This window comes from Coregonus lavaretus (genome assembly GCF_964263955.1).
Source record: "Coregonus lavaretus genome assembly, contig: HAP1_SCAFFOLD_200, whole genome shotgun sequence".
NCBI classification, from domain to species: domain Eukaryota; kingdom Metazoa; phylum Chordata; class Actinopteri; order Salmoniformes; family Salmonidae; genus Coregonus; species Coregonus lavaretus.
Window position 1 is genome coordinate 399,105 of NW_028166063.1, and position 15,505 is coordinate 414,609.

General features: G+C 50.0%; 1 protein-coding gene across 1 annotated transcript in view; it reads right to left on the reverse strand.

Annotated features, from left to right (window-relative positions):
- The window catches only part of LOC311115137 (MICAL-like protein 2), a 43,719-nt gene that overhangs the window by 11,091 nt on the left and 17,123 nt on the right, over nucleotides 1-15,505 (reverse strand). Inside the window, exons 5-11 of the mRNA XM_084190344.1 lie at nucleotides 13,974-14,104; nucleotides 12,575-13,546; nucleotides 3,302-3,549; nucleotides 3,106-3,166; nucleotides 619-806; nucleotides 465-532; nucleotides 257-380 (exon numbers count right to left, since the gene is read on the reverse strand). Of these exons, the coding sequence (XP_084046470.1) occupies nucleotides 257-380; nucleotides 465-532; nucleotides 619-806; nucleotides 3,106-3,166; nucleotides 3,302-3,549; nucleotides 12,575-13,546; nucleotides 13,974-14,104 (1,792 nt within the window). The remainder of the gene's footprint in view (nucleotides 1-256; nucleotides 381-464; nucleotides 533-618; nucleotides 807-3,105; nucleotides 3,167-3,301; nucleotides 3,550-12,574; nucleotides 13,547-13,973; nucleotides 14,105-15,505) is intronic.

The following is a 15,505-nucleotide window of genomic DNA, read 5'->3' on the forward strand; positions in this document are numbered from 1 at the left end:
TCCCTCTCTCCTCCTCCTCCCTCTCCCCCTCTCCTCCTCCCTCTCCCCCTCTCCTCCTCCCTCTCCATCACCCTCTCCTCCTCCCTCTCCCCCTCTCCTCCTCCCTCTCCATCACCCTCTCCTCTCATCCCTCTCTCCTCCTCCATCCCTCTCTCCCCCTCTTCTACCCCTCTCCCCCCTCACTCTACCTCTCCTCCTCCCCTCTCCTCTCCTCCTCCTCCTCTCCTCCTCCCCTCTCCCTCTGTGTGTCTCTTACCCTCTTCACAGGCCCGTAGTTGTTTCTCCAGGTCCACTCCTTTCCTCTCCAGCTCATTAACACTGTCCTCTATCTCCTGAAGCTCTCTCAGGATCTCTTCCTTCGGGATGTAGTCCGGATTACCCTGCACACACACACATTAATATAACCACACACACGTATTAACATCCCTCATCCCATCACCATTTATTTCATGTGTTAAACCTACTGGTTTAGGCGTCTTGGTGTCAGTCTTGGTGCCGTTAGCTGTCGTTGAGCTCTTTCCAGTCAAAAGGCCTGGAAGAGGAGAGGAAACGCAGGAGAATAATGTGTTTTATGGGGAACTGGGGAAGTGTCTGTCTGCCTATCTGTCTGTGTCTTACCCCATGTCCCAGGGCCGGTGTTCAGCGGGCTGGGTGAGGAGGCTTGTGGAGGGATGGAGGGGGCCAGAGTAGACCCAGTAGGGCCTGAAGCCTGGGGGTTTCCTGATCCACCTGCCCAGGGCCGAGAGGCGGTTTCAGCCTTCTTAATGTCAGTGTGGCGGGGAGAGGATTCTTTAGGACCTGCAGGTCTGGCGAGAGAGATGAGGAGAAAGAGAGAGAGGGGAGGAGGAGGAGAGAGAGGGGAGGGGGAGAGAGAGAGGAGGGGAGGAGAAAGAGCAAGGGGAGGAGGAGAGAGCGGAAGAACAGATGTAATCTGACCTCTGACCTCTCATTTTCTCACAGAAAATATATTTCACCTCTCACCTTCTGTACATTCTGAGGGTCTGAGGGTCAGTAGGACTGAGGAGGAGGAGGAAGAATGGTCATCTGGGGGCAGGGGGATGGGACTCTGAGCACTAATTTCATGTTGCACTAGGGGACGGCTTTAGCCCGACACACCGCAGGTCTGATGTGGGCGAGGAGGGAGGGGAGGGTCTTTGATCTCCGGTGGCCCATGAAAACAGAGCGGCTTGGAGCGGCATGTACAAACCGCCTGCAGAACGAATGAACGGATGGAAAGATGAACGGATGAATACACGAGTACAGGTAATAGGGCCAAGTGATTGTTCTCGGACTGTGGTGACCTACGGTGGCTGGGACCTCACCCAGGTGACTCTTCTACGGTGGCAGGGACCTCACCCAAGTGACTCTTCTACGGTGGCTGGGGCCTCACCCAGGTGACTCTTCTACGGTGGCTGGGACCTCACCCAGGTGACTCTTCTACGGTGGCAGGGACCTCACCCAGGTGACTCTTCTACGGTGGCAGGGACCTCACCCAGGTGACTCTTCTACGGTGGCTGGGACCTCACCCAGGTGACTCTTCTACGGTGGCAGGGACCTCACCCAGGTGACTCTTCTACGGTGGCAGGGACCTCACCCAGGTGACTCTTCTACGGTGGCTGGGACCTCACACCCAGGTGACCAGACCTCCCAGTATACTAGTGGACCAGGGACAACACAAGTGGAAGTGGGATAGAACCAAGGTGGAATAGAACTAACGTGGAACAGAATAGGAGTAGGGTAGAGTAGAATAGAGTTCTACAGTGTATATGAGAGTTCTGTAGAGTAGCGTTCTACAGTGTATATGAGAGTTCTGTAGAGTAGAGTTCTACAGAGTATTTTAGAGTTCTGTAGAGTAGAGTTCTGTAGAGTATTTTAGAGTTCTGTAGAGTAGAGTTCTGTAGAGTAGAGTTCTGTATAGTATTTTAGAGTTCTGTAGAGTTCTACAGAGTATTTTAGAGTTCTGTAGAGTTCTGTAGAGTATTTTAGAGTTCTGTAGAGTAGAGTTCTACAGAGTATTTTAGAGTTCTGTAGAGTAGAGTTCTACAGAGTATTTTAGAGTTCAGTGACAAGAGAATGAGCAGCAGGTGGAATAGAGCACAACAGAAACACAACATAGTGGAATAGAGAGAAGTGGCGTGAAACCAGAGTAGATGTGAATATAGAGTAGAATAGAGCGTAGAGTAGACTATAGAGTCTAATATAGAGTCGAGTAGAATATAGTCGAGTAAAATATAGTTCAGAATGTAGAGTATAATATAGAGTAGAGTAGAACAGAGTAGAGTAGAATATAGAGTAGAGTAGAATATAGAGTAGAGTAGAACACAGAGTAGAGTAGAACACAGAGTAGAGTAGAACACAGAGTAGAGTAGAATATAGAGTAGAGTAGAACAGAGTAGAGTAGAACACAGAGTAGAGTAGAATATAGAGTAGAGTAGAACAGAGTAGAGTAGAATATAGAGTAGAGTAGAATATAGAGTAGAGTAGAACACAGAGTAGAGTAGAACACAGAGTAGAGTAGAATATAGAGTAGACTAGAATATAGAGTAGAGTAGAACACAGAGTAGAGTAGAACACAGAGTAGAGTAGAACACAGAGTAGAGTAGAATATAGAGTAGAGTAGAACACAGAGTAGAGTAGAACACAGAGTAGAGTAGAATATAGAGTAGAGTAGAACACAGAGTAGAGTAGAATATAGAGTAGAGTAGAATATAGAGTAGAGTAGAACACAGAGTAGAGTAGAACACAGAGTAGAGTAGAATATAGAGTAGAGTAGAACACAGAGTAGAGTAGAATATAGAGTAGAACACAGAGTAGAGTAGAATATAGAGTAGAGTAGAACACAGAGTAGAGTAGAATATAGAGTAGAGTAGAACACAGAGTAGAGTAGAACACAGAGTAGAGTAGAATATAGAGTAGAGTAGAACACAGAGTAGAGTAGAATATAGAGTAGAGTAGAACACAGAGTAGAGTAGAATATAGAGTAGTGTAGAACAGAGTAGAATATAGTGCATACCAGAGTAGAATAGAACATAGAGTAGAATAGAATGTAGAGTAGAATAGAATATAGAGTAAAATATAGAGTAGAATAGAACAGAGTAGACTTACTTGGAGGCAGGTTTGAGGCTGGACCTCCAGTCAGCAGGAGAGCTGCTGTTGTCTGCTGCTGCTAAAGAGAGAGACAAGACATTATAATATACAGCCCCCAAAAACATTACATCAACCATAATAGCCACAAATAATGAACACTGAAATCTGGGAAATGTGGATAACCAACTAGACAGACAGGGCAAATGGTGCTCACCCAGAGAGTTGTTGGGAGGAGTAGCTCTGGGTGCCATATCTAGGGTTTTGTTCCACAGGCCTGTTCTGCTGGCTGGGGTCGGGGTCGGTGTGGGGGTGGGGGTCGGGGTGGGGCTGGAGGTGTGTGTGTTGGGAATGAGGGGGGCGAGGAGAGAGGGGTCTGCTTTTAGCTTAACTCTGCCCCCCGCCTCCTTTTTAGGAGTCTCTTTCTTAGGTGTTTCAGCAGGGGCAGGTCTGAGAGAGGGAGATCTGTGGGAGACAGAGAGAGGCCTTTCAACATCGTACACACTCAAAAAGTATTTCCTCAATTCCTCACATCTTAACTCCTTGCTTCCTCCTCATACACACATTGGAATAGAAGGTCCTTCCCCTCTGATGAAAAGGAGATGAGGTAAGAGGATGCAAGGAATCAAGGAAAGATGAATTGAGGAAGGGCCACTGACACAAACTGTATAATTGAAGTGCTATTCCCCTATTTCACCAGCAGAGGTCGGGCTCTATACGGTCTATTAAAACGTTTCCCAAACAAAAGTGGTGTACGTTTTGGTTTTTGCCCTAACACCAGTGCTTAATTTGAGCCGGATCCAGTACCTCTCACAGCATGATTTATTAATTGTTTCACTGTTCGCACTGTAGACTATCTAATAAAACGTATCATCATTAAATGATTATTCCCCCCCCCCCCCCCCCCCCCCAGAAAGACTACCATGTAAAAGCGCGGTGATCCTTCTCTGTAATCATCCTAACCTGCCACACTGATTCCAGACCTGCTCTCTTATTTGTACATAGAGGTTATGTGGAGGGCCGGTGGGGTATGTAACTGATCTTGAGCAGGTGCAATGTTCAGTTCAAGAACAAGCAAACGTATGACCCCTGGCTTGTCATGCAGAATTCAAGTAATGATATGCTGTTACTATGACAGCCTACTATGATGTAATGTATTATAACTGATATTAATGATATCAAATCAATTCAAATTATATTTGTCACATGCGCCTAATACAACAGGTGTAGACCTTACCGTGAAATGCTTACTGACAAGCCCTTAACCAACAATGCAGTTCAAGAAATAGAGTTAAGAAAATGTTACTAAATAAACTAAACGTTTTTAAACAATAGAAGAAGAAATTAACAAGAAAATGACATAACAATAACAAGGCTATATACAGGGGGAACCGGTACAGAGTCAATGTGCTGGGTAAAGGTTAGTCCAGGTCATTTGTAAAGTGACTACGCATAGATGATAAACAGCTGGGATAACAAAAAGATGGTCTGTACAACATGTAAAAAGATAATAATAAATAATATAATATGCCATTTAGCAGACGCTTTTATCCAAAGCGACTTACAGTCATGCGTGCATACATTAGTGTGTATGGGTGGTCCCGGGGATCGAACCCACTACCCTGGCGTTACAAGCGCCGTGCTCTACCAGCTGAGCTAAAGAGGACCACCCATACTTAAACTAGTAAAGAGTGGGTGGAATGTACAGTAACATCCTCTGCCTCAGACGTACAAAGAGTACATTGAACGTTGCCTGAACCAAGGCGCATTTGGTGGCAGCAAGCCTTGTAGACAAGGCTAAAGAGAACTCCCAGGTTACAGTTAACACTCCAAATGAAAACACAGACACTACAGCTGGAGAGTTCCGAACAGCCTTAGAATGAGGCTAAACGTCACAGCCACGATCACGGCTTTGAGCAACAAGTTGACTCTCATGAGTTCTATATCGTGGAGCTCCGCCCCATAGGGGAGCTCTGCTCCTAATGGTTTACCCTCTGCCCTAAGGCAGCAGCAGCCTGAGACAAAATTATGCACACACCTGCAGCCAATAGGAGTACAGGTGTCCCTATAAGAGGGGGTGCCTCCCCTCAATCAGCCTCCCTTTTTCTTCAGCGACTGGATGACTAGACTGAAGAGCCAAGAAGAGACGAAGCACGAAGACTCAGGACGAAAACGCCGTTGATATTCCAGTCATCAACGTCGTCTAAATGAGCACACCGGGAGATTTTCCACCCCCAAAAGCTCTTTTCAGAGCTCAGTGCAGATGCACTTCCATGGCGGCCGGTGACCACCACGACTTATGTTTCGTGTGTTTGGGATCCCAGCATGCCAAGGAAGGCGTCTGCAGTCCTCCGAATTGCGCCTCCTGCGCCCTCCTTTCTTTAAAGGAGAGGAAGCAGCGTTGGGCGTTTTTCAGGGAGGACATCCCCCTTGAGGATGTGTTGTCAATACTAGCCTCTGCTTCAGAGGCGTCGTCCGACGGCGCAGACTCGGGGGAAGATGGGGATTTTGAGGAAGGGTCTGGCATTCTAATGGAACAGTCGGACCCCGTCCCTCATACTTTCAAGCCCCCCTTTCCTTTGGAGAGCGAGAGGGCTTGTAGTCCCTATAGCGAAGGGGATACGAGCTCTGAGAGATCAGAAGCTCTCTCTTTCGCTGCAGCCTCTCTGAGAGCGGATTTTCCGGGTCTCATTGAGAGAGCTGCTCAACGGCTGGCAATAGAGCTGCCCCCTCTTCCCTCCGCACCGGAGGTTGATATGATGGAGGGCGGTCCTTATTCCAGGCCAAGGAAGGCGGCAGAGCCAGTGGCTCCTGCCATGCCTTCTTTGGCTAGGTACGTTGGAGGCTCGTGGGAGGCACCTTTAGCGGCGCGTTCGCCTGTAAAAGCGTATCTCCCATTCACGAGAGTGGAAGGAAGGCTACAGGGTCAGGGAATCCCCAGGTTAGAGCGCCATGGCGGCGTATCTCGTACCGGGTTCGAGCCCTTGGCCCTCTTCCAAGAAGGCCACGTTGCCATCCCAGAAGGACCGACTCACAGCGTCGCTGTTAGAGAAGTCTTTTGGGTTGGGAGCCCAAGCTGTAGCAGCAGCTAACAACATTGCCCTCTTGGCGGCCTCTCTGTCCCGTTTAACCACGGGTAAGACAGAGATGGCACCGGAGGAGGTGGAGGAGGCGTCCAGAATTTCTGGCGCCATACTCCACCTTACACAGGCGTCCGCAGTCTGCGCGGGGAGATCCATGGCCACTTCAGTGGTCGGGGAACGACACCTCTGGTTGTCTTTGACTTCCATGAAAGAGGCAGACAGGACGTCTCTCTTGAACGCCCCCCTCTCTGATGACGGCCTCTTTGGGGTCGCAGTCAAAGAGGCGACGGAGCGTTTTTCGAAGTTGGAGGAGGAGAAGAAGCAGTTGGCCAAGCACCTGCCGTTGGCAGGACGACTCGGCCCCCCTCCTCCCCAAAGGCCATCTACCTCCGCCCCTCTAAGTAGACCGGGGTCTACGAAGAGGCGGCGTAATCGGTGTCATCCGGCGGCCACGAGCAGCAAGGGAGCGGGCTCGGCCCTCCCAGCAGCTACGGTAGCCCCACTACAGCCGGCGAGGGAGGTGACGAGGACGCCGACCTGGCCCTCCAAGGGAGGCAAGAGGAGGCGTACGTGACGGGACGCGGGGGAGAGGATGGAGGACGCATCGATGGTGTCGAACGCGCCCACTGTTCCCCCCCACCCTTCGGTTGAAGGGACGGGTGCTGATGTAAATGCTTTTGTTGATGTGTTTAATAAAGAGTTGGCTCCACCTGACTTTGTCAAAAAAGAGCCTCTTTTCCATAATACGTCCGAGAGCGTTCAAATCTCACCCTCTCTTCCTTACCACTCTAAGAGCCGTTCAGCCCACCGAGGGTGCGTTGCTGAACAGGCACTAAGAGTAGGTATCCAGAAGACCTCAATCAGGTCGTCACATCACACTTCACGTATAAGAAGTGCTTTACATAGAAGGCAGCAGTCCCGGTCAGATTCTGACATGAGGACGCAGCCGCTATTTGGGGATGGCGCACTAGTACAGACTAAGGTCTCCACTAGTACGAGCCAGACCCATGCTGCGTTCACGGAGGGCCCGATTACCGCGGTCACCAAGGTGCCCAGAGTATCGGCGCCCCCAGGCATTGTAACATAGCAGCTATCTGGGGACGGCGCATTATCGCAGACCAAGGTCTCGGTTAATGCGATTCAGACCCATGCTACGTTCACGGAGGGCAGGATTACTAGCGTTATGGGTATAACCAAAGTATCAGCTCCCCTGACAGAACGAGCCAGTACTCACCACACTGAGCGTGAATCAACCCACCAGGGGTGCAGAGTTGAACACACACAGAAGGTGAAAGTTAAGAAGGTATCAAGGCGCCGCCTTGTTTTACCTCATAGAGACCTCATACTACAGACTTCTAGGAGTACTGTAGTGAAGGGCTCTGATAGCGAATTGCAGTCACCTAAGATGACGCAATCGCTTGCTGGGGATGGTGCCCTGCCGCAGGCCGTGGCCTCGGTCAGTGCAATTCAGACCCGCGATGCGTTCAAGGAGGGCAGGAATACGACGGTTACGGGTTTAACCGACGTCCCTACTCCTCTTTCTTTCTCAGAACGCATTTCCTCTCCCTTTCACGGGAGGCCCACCTTGGGCTGTTCCACCACTTCAATGTTGGGGAACAGTGGCGGTAAGGGCCATAGAGGAATACAGGTCCTTCCTACTGGATGCACCACAGCTTCGCGCCCAGCCACTTTCTCTGCATTGCTGGCAGTGGCGAAGAAGCTGCACCCTCCCACGCTGGCTAGAACAGACGTTGCAGAAGGGTTATGCTCTCCAATTCCACCGGACCCCACCCCCGTTCAGGGGAGTGGTGGAGACGGTGATGAAAACGCCAGACAAAGTGGCCGCTCTGATGACAGAGATTACGGAACTTTTGGCGAAGGAGGCGGTGACAGTAGTTCCCCGGGAGCAAAGGAACAAGGGGCTATATTCGCCTTATTTCCTAGTGCCCAAAAAGACGGGGGGAGTGAGGCCGATTTTGGATTTACGCATTCTCAACGAGAGCATAACCAAACGGCCCTTCCGAATGCTAACGACAAAACGTCTGCTGGAATGTGTCCAGAGAGGGGACTTTTGTACGAGCATAGACCTAAAGGACGCGTACTTTCATGTGCCGGTTCAGCCGCGTCACAGGAAGTTTCTGCGGTCCGCCTTTCAAGGGGTGGCGTACGAATACACGAGGATGCCATTTGGGTATGCCCTGGCACCTCGCACATTTTCCAAGTGTGTGGAGGCGGCATTGGAACCGTTGCGTCGTCAGGGAATACGGCTACTAGCCTACCTGGACGACCTACTGGTTCTCGCCCCGTCAGCAGAGCTGGCGATCACTCACACAACACAGACAGTGATGCATCTCACAAGTCTGGGGTTCGCTGTGAATTTGAAAAAGAGCGCGCCCTGGCCCACTCATCAGATTGTCTACCTGGGGATACAGCTAGACACTGTGAGGATTAGGGCTCGAATTTCGGACCCCCGAAGGGTAGCCTTGTTGCTAGCCTTAAGGAAGTGTCGTCCGAATCACACGGTGACGGCGCTGTCGATCATGTCACTTTTGGGTCTCATGTCGTCAGCCCACTCTGTGGTTCCGCTGGGACTCCTGCACATGCGCAGGACGCAGCGATGGTTCGCCCAACTAAGACTAGACCCATTGCGTCAACGTCATCGGTTGGTGGTGGTTCCCCTCTCGCTCAGTGCAGACCTAAACTATTGGAGAAACTCGCACGTTCTCACGCACGGAGTCCCGATAGGAAAGGTGTCCTCTCACATCCCAGTATTCACGGATGCGTCCCTGACGGGATGGGGAGGGACATGTCAGACACAAGCGATAGGAGGTGTGTGGCCTCAATCAGGTCGTCACATCAACCTCCTGGAGTTGGAAACGGTTCGACTGGTTCTGACCCACTTCGCGTCTACCCTTCGGGGTCACGATGTGCTGGTCTGGTCAGACAACCGGACCACAGTAGCCCACATAAATCGCCAGGGTGGAGTCAGGTCGCCTGCTCTCCATCGGGCGGCAGAGGAATTGTGGCTGTGGGCTCACGAGCACCTTCGCTCATTGAGAGCAGCACACATTCCGGGCTACTTGAACGTAGGAGCAGACCTCATGTCAAGAGGGGGTCCTCGAGACGACGAGTGGTGTCTGCATCCAGACATTGTTCTCCAGATTTGGGAACAATTCGGGAGAGCCGAGGTGGACCTATTCGCGTCACGCGTGAATGCGCAATGTCCTCTGTGGTTCTCTCTGAGGGAACAGGACGAACCGCCACTGGGAAGGGACGCCTTTGCGCACCAACCGTGGCCGAGAGTTCTCCTGTATGCATTCCCTCCGCTGTCCTGCATTCTCCCACTGCTAGCCAGGGTGAGGTCAGGGGGGCTGTCAGTGATACTGATAGCGCCCGATCGCCCGGGGGCTCCGTGGTTTGCGGAGATGAGTCAGATGTTGATTGCGCCACCTTGGCCAATTCCACAGACGGGACGCGTTGTCTCAGGCGGCTGGCACGATAGGGAAATTGCCCATAATCGGCCAACCACTGAAGACCTGGCTGCTGAGAGGGACAGGCTAGAGCGCCGTGGGTTATCTGATGCAGTGATCAGGACCATACAGGGTTCACGTGCCAGTTCCACTTCTAAGATGTATGCCAGTAGATGGAACGTGTTTTCACGATGGTGTGTCATACAAGGTGTGGACCCCATGAGCTGTCAGGTGGAGAGTATTCTCTCTTTTCTGCAGCTCATGTTTGATAAGCAAAAATCGCCTGCCACGATTAGAGTGTTTGCAGCAGCGATTTCAGCTTGTCATGAGGGTTTTGGCAGAGACAATGTCTTTAGTCACCCTCTAGTGAAACGCTTCCTATTAGGAACGCGGCGACTTAGGCCAACACCTAGAGTCACGCTTCCTCAGTGGGATTTGGCTTTGGTACTCGAAGCGCTATGTAAGTCGCCGTTCGAGCCATTGAATCAAATACCCCTCAAGATGCTGTCTATCAAGACAGCACTGTTGCTCGCTTTGACTACAGCTAAGCGGGTCAGTGATTTATGTGCTCTTTCGACGAGACCTGACTGCCTGGCCATCAATGGTGACCTGAGCAGAGCAGTGTTACGTCCTAACCCGGCATTTGTGCCGAAGGTTATTAAGAGTTCATATAGGTCACAGACCGTGGAGCTGTGGGCTTTTTCTCCTCCTCCTCATAGAGAGAGGAGTGAGGAGAAGCTCCATCGCCTGTGCCCAGTACGCGCTTTGGCGTGTTACGTCGAGCGCACAGCAGCGATTAGGTCATCGCCTCAGTTGTTTGTGTGTCACGGTGCGGCTGCACTAGGTAGACCACTTTCAAAACAGAGGCTGTCTCACTGGCTTTGTGAAGGCATTGAGACAGCTTATGAGGCAGCAGGGCGGCAATTGCCTCAGGGTATCAGAGCTCACTCCACTCGTGGAGTAGCGGCTTCTACTGCCCTTTTCAGAGGAACAGGAGTAGAGGTTATCTGTAGAGCAGCATCCTGGCCGACACCGTCTCCATTTATCCGTTTCTATCTCTTAGATATGTCTTCTAATTCTCTGGCTCGATCTGTACTCAGCGTGGCTGAAGGGAGATCTTGAGCAAGAAAGAGAGGAGAAGCAGGACTGTGGACTCAGGTTTCCATCAGGTCCGCTTTGGTTAGGAAGACGTGTTTTTGACAGATGTGTTTTCTAACTCTTTGGCTCGGTCTGTATTCAGCATAGCTGAAGGGAGATCTGGAGCTAGGAAGAGAGGGAAAAGCAGGACTATGGACTGGGTTTCCATCAGGTCCGCTTTGGATAAGAAAACATATTTTGTGACATGAATCCTGACTGACAGGATCAGTACAGTAGAGGCATGCGTTGATTAACAGAATATGAGGTCATCTATCTGCTTGTTCAGTTAGTATGACTCATGTTTTTGTTCCTGCCCACTAATCTCTGGGATTCCATTGAGTGAGTGAGGCGGTCTACCGCGTTCATAATGTAGAGTGACACTTGATGTCATTCCATTAGTGGTCGGTAGTGTTTTCACAGGATATTGAGGCACATCTATCTGCTAGTACAGGTTAGTATGGCTTATATTCTGGTGATCTGCCCACTAGTCATTGGCATTGCCATTGGACTAGGTGGGGCGGGTTTTTTTAACCGATGACGCGGTATATTGTGACGCCCGTAGGGGTTTTTAGTTGCAGTACTGCGGGACTCGGTTGCAGCCATTGCTAGGCTTGACTTTCTCGTTTTGATGGGAAGTGTTAGGTTCGGCAGGGAGTACATTTTGGAGCGCTACGCTCCGCCTTAAACCATTAGGAGCAGAGCTCCCCTATGGGGCGGAGCTCCACGATATAGAACGATTAGTTACCGGAGTGTAACTCCAGTTCTATGAGTGGAGCGGAGCCCCATAGGACTTAAGGCCCTGCCGACCCTCTCTAGTCTCGCTGAAGAAAAATATCTCGGGAGGCTGATTGAGGGGAGGCACCCCCTCTTATAGGGACACCTGTACTCCTAGTGGCTGTAGGTGTGTGCATAATTTTGTCTCAGGCTGCTGCTGCCTTAGGGCAGAGGGTAAACCATTAGGAGCAGAGCTCCACTCATAGAACTGGAGTTACACTCCGGTAACTAATCGTTAAATGGACTTGACATGGGGAGATTCGTTGTGGGAGGTTTTGGAAACTAAGGTAGGATTCTTAGATTTTTTTTTTTTTACAAACTTGTTCTGTACTGGGACATTAATCTGAATATGTGCGTCATATTATCACACAGGCAGGAGGCCTATATATTCTCATGTGTGTGTTCTGCTGTAGCCTACATTTATTTTATTTGAAGTTATATTCCGATATTGTCATATTTGTTCTACTGCTATATTGAGGTCTTGAAAATTATATGAAATTTGGGTCTGCATATGCATATCGCCGGTATTCTGCAGTGACGTCTAAAAATGTTGCTGTACATTGATGTCTAGAAAATTAGGCTATAAGAAATTCAGACATGTAAGCCCCGCAGCTATACTCAAGTCCGTGGCCAAACTGCAGTGGCGTCTAAAATCCTTTGAATTAATCAGCACCTTGTGTTTGATACTTTTTTTCACAATGTGTTTCCGGTACCTCAAAGCCCCCCCGGATAACCCCCCCCCCCCCTCCCCCCGCTTTCGCACTCACTATGTGTTCCGGTACCTCAAAGCCCCCCGGATAACCCCCCCGCTTTCACACTCACTATGTGTTCCGGGACCTCAGAGACCCCCGGATAACCCCCCCGTTTTCGCACTCACTATGTGTTCCGGGAAAATGATTATTTGAATCAGCTGTGTAGTTCTAGAGCAAAAACCTAAAAACGTGCACCCCTTGGGGTCCTGAGGACAGAGTTTGGCAAACCCTGCTCTAATATTATTCAGTTATGTGAATGTCTGAGATTTCTCACCTGTTCTCAGTCTTCTTCAGTTCTACAGGGTGCCAGGGAGGACTAGAAGCACCAGCTGTTGTTGTTGTAGTAGTAGTATTGTTGTTGTTGTTGGTTAGTTTCTTAGTGATGACAGCAGCAGCCCGGGTCTTGGTACTATGGTCTTCTTTAGATGGAGAAGCTTTCACATCATCATCCATCTTGAAGACAACTCTACCTTTACCCTGAACCACATCCCTGTCTCCACCTGTACCCCCACCTACAACCACATCCCCTCCCTTAACCCCTATCCCACCGCCACCCAAACTCACTACCACACTCACGCCCTGACCAACACCCACTACTGTCCCCTGCGTGCCCGCGTTCGGGACTCTATTTGTGGGTAGACCCTGTGCCTGTCCCCAAGTCTGGGTCTTGCCCTGGTTCTCCTGCCCAGTGGTGGTGTTGTTCCCAGGCTGGAAGAACTGGAGCCGGGCCTGCTGGGTCTTGGATGCTGTGGGAGTGGTGGTGGCAGCTGTAGTGTTGAAGCTCCGCGGAGCTGCGGTGGGTCCAGAGGCTGCAGGGCTCACTATGCCCAGGGAGGAAAGCCCCGGGCTGGGCCGCGAGGAGGAGAGCCCCGGGCTGGGCCGCGAGGAGGAGAGCCCCGGGCTGGGCCGCGAGGTGGCGGCAGAGGGGCTAGTGGTTTTGGATCCGTCTGATTTGGAGCTCAGCCAGCTAGGGCCCAATTTGGAGGGGGTATTGGTGGGTGTCGGAGCAGGGGTGGATTTAGGGGGAGCTGTGTATTTGGGGCCGGGGATATTCCTGGAGAGGTCTGAGAGAGGGGTGGTCTTGACAGTGGGAGGGGGGTGAGGGGTGTATTTGGGCAGGTCTCGGAGGGGGGTGTGTGTTGGCGTCGTCCCCTCGGGGTGGTGGTGGGAGGTACAGATGAAGGAGCCAGGTGTTGCTCCAGGTTTACAGTTACCAGACAGCAGGGTGGTGGAACACTCACTACACCTGGAGAACAGAGATGACATAGAACACCAACTAATTATGGAGAACACACAAGACCAGTGGTAGCTGAAACAAAAACACTAACAATGTTCTGTGTCTGTCTGGACGTCTGTTAACCAACCAAATCTATGTCCCCACCTGTCTGTGTATAAACTGATATATCTGTGTATAAACTGATATATCTGTGTATAAACTGATACATGTTACAGTAATGAACGCAGTGTAAAGTACAGGTGTCTTACTAGGTACATCTCCATATAGTGAACCATTTCAATAGGTGACTGGTATAACAATACATGGTAGAGTAATTAACATGGTAAAGTCTTACCTGAAACAGTTCCTGTGATACAGGCTCTGATTGTTATAGTAATACATGTTACAGTGGGAAGGTGTTGCAGTAATTAAACATGGTGAAACAGTTAAGTCTTACTTGGCACAGTTCCTGTGATACAGCCTCCCATCCACTAGGTGTCTCTGGACCAGGTGAACATGTTTATTACACACGGAACACTTACTGGTCAGAGTCCCTGTCTTATTGGAGCGCTCCGACAACACATCCTTCTGGGGGGCGAGAAAGACAGAATAGCATTCTGTTAGTTACAACAGGAGTATTTAACCTAGGGTCTGCAGCCACCTAGGGGTTCCTGACGGTACTACATGGGGGTCCGTGAAAAATAATATATATATATTTATAAAAAATAAAAAATTTATTTCAATGTTTTTATTACTATCGCTAGCAACAGAAAACGAATGTTGAATTACAAACCTACATTTATAAATTTTGATTACCATTCACCTGATGGAAAGACAAAATGTTTTTGTTAACATATTATGGTGATCCCCGGGCAAGAAAAGGTTGAAGAGCCCTGAGTTAGAACACTAGAATCAAATCAAAGTTTTATTGGTCACATGCACACGGTACAGTGAAATACTTGCTTGCTAACTCTTCAACAATATCAATATCCATCAAGAATCAAATACCCAATACAAAAGTTTAAAAAACTAAACAAGGAGTAATAAAAAGTTGAAGGAACTAAAACAAATAAACTAGTATGAGACGTATGTACGTAATAGAATATACAGTATGAGGGCCTCTCGAGTGGTGCAGCGGTCACTATAGCCTGGGGTCCGATCCCAGGCTGTGTCACAACCGGCCGTGACCGGGAGTCCCATAGGGCGTCGTCCGGGTTAGGGAAGGGTTTGGCCGGTGGAGCTTTACTTTGCTCATCACGCTCTAGCGACCCTCTACCCTGCAGCCCTGTTGATATGGATGGGGGCATGCTCCCCCTGCTGTTTCCTGTTGATATGGATGGGGGCATGCTCCCCCTGCTGTTTCCTGTTGATATGGATGGGGGCATGCTCCCCCTGCTGTTTCCTGTAGTCCACGATCAGCTCCTTGGTCTTCCTGATGTTGAGGGAGAGGTTGTTGTCCTGGCACCACACTGCCAGGTCTCTGACCTCCTCCCTGTTGGCTGTCTCGTCGCCGATCAGGCCTACCACCGCCGTGTCGTCAGCAAACGTAATGTTGTTGGAGTGGTGCGTGGCTACGCAGTCCTGGGTGAACAGAGAGTACGGGAGCTGAGCACACACCTCTGGGGGGCCCCCGTGTTGAGAGTCAGGTGCATAAGGAATGAAAATCTACTCCACAGCGCTCAGGACTTCAGACTGGGGCGAAGGTTCACCTTCCAACAGGACAACGACCCTAATGTGTTCAGTCCCAAAATGCATCATACCGGCTGTATTTCTTTATTGTGAAAGTTATACATCTTGAAAACTTGATCGCTGACATGCAGACATGTTGTGACTATATCAACAATTGGCTAATGAAATAAATTCCAAAAGATCGTTTTTGGATGGAGTTATCCTTTAATGACAAGCTTGGAGGGACTATTGTGCTGAAAGCGGAGGTCAACGAACAGCACTCACACATTCCTCTTGTCCAAGTGGGATACAGGGACAACT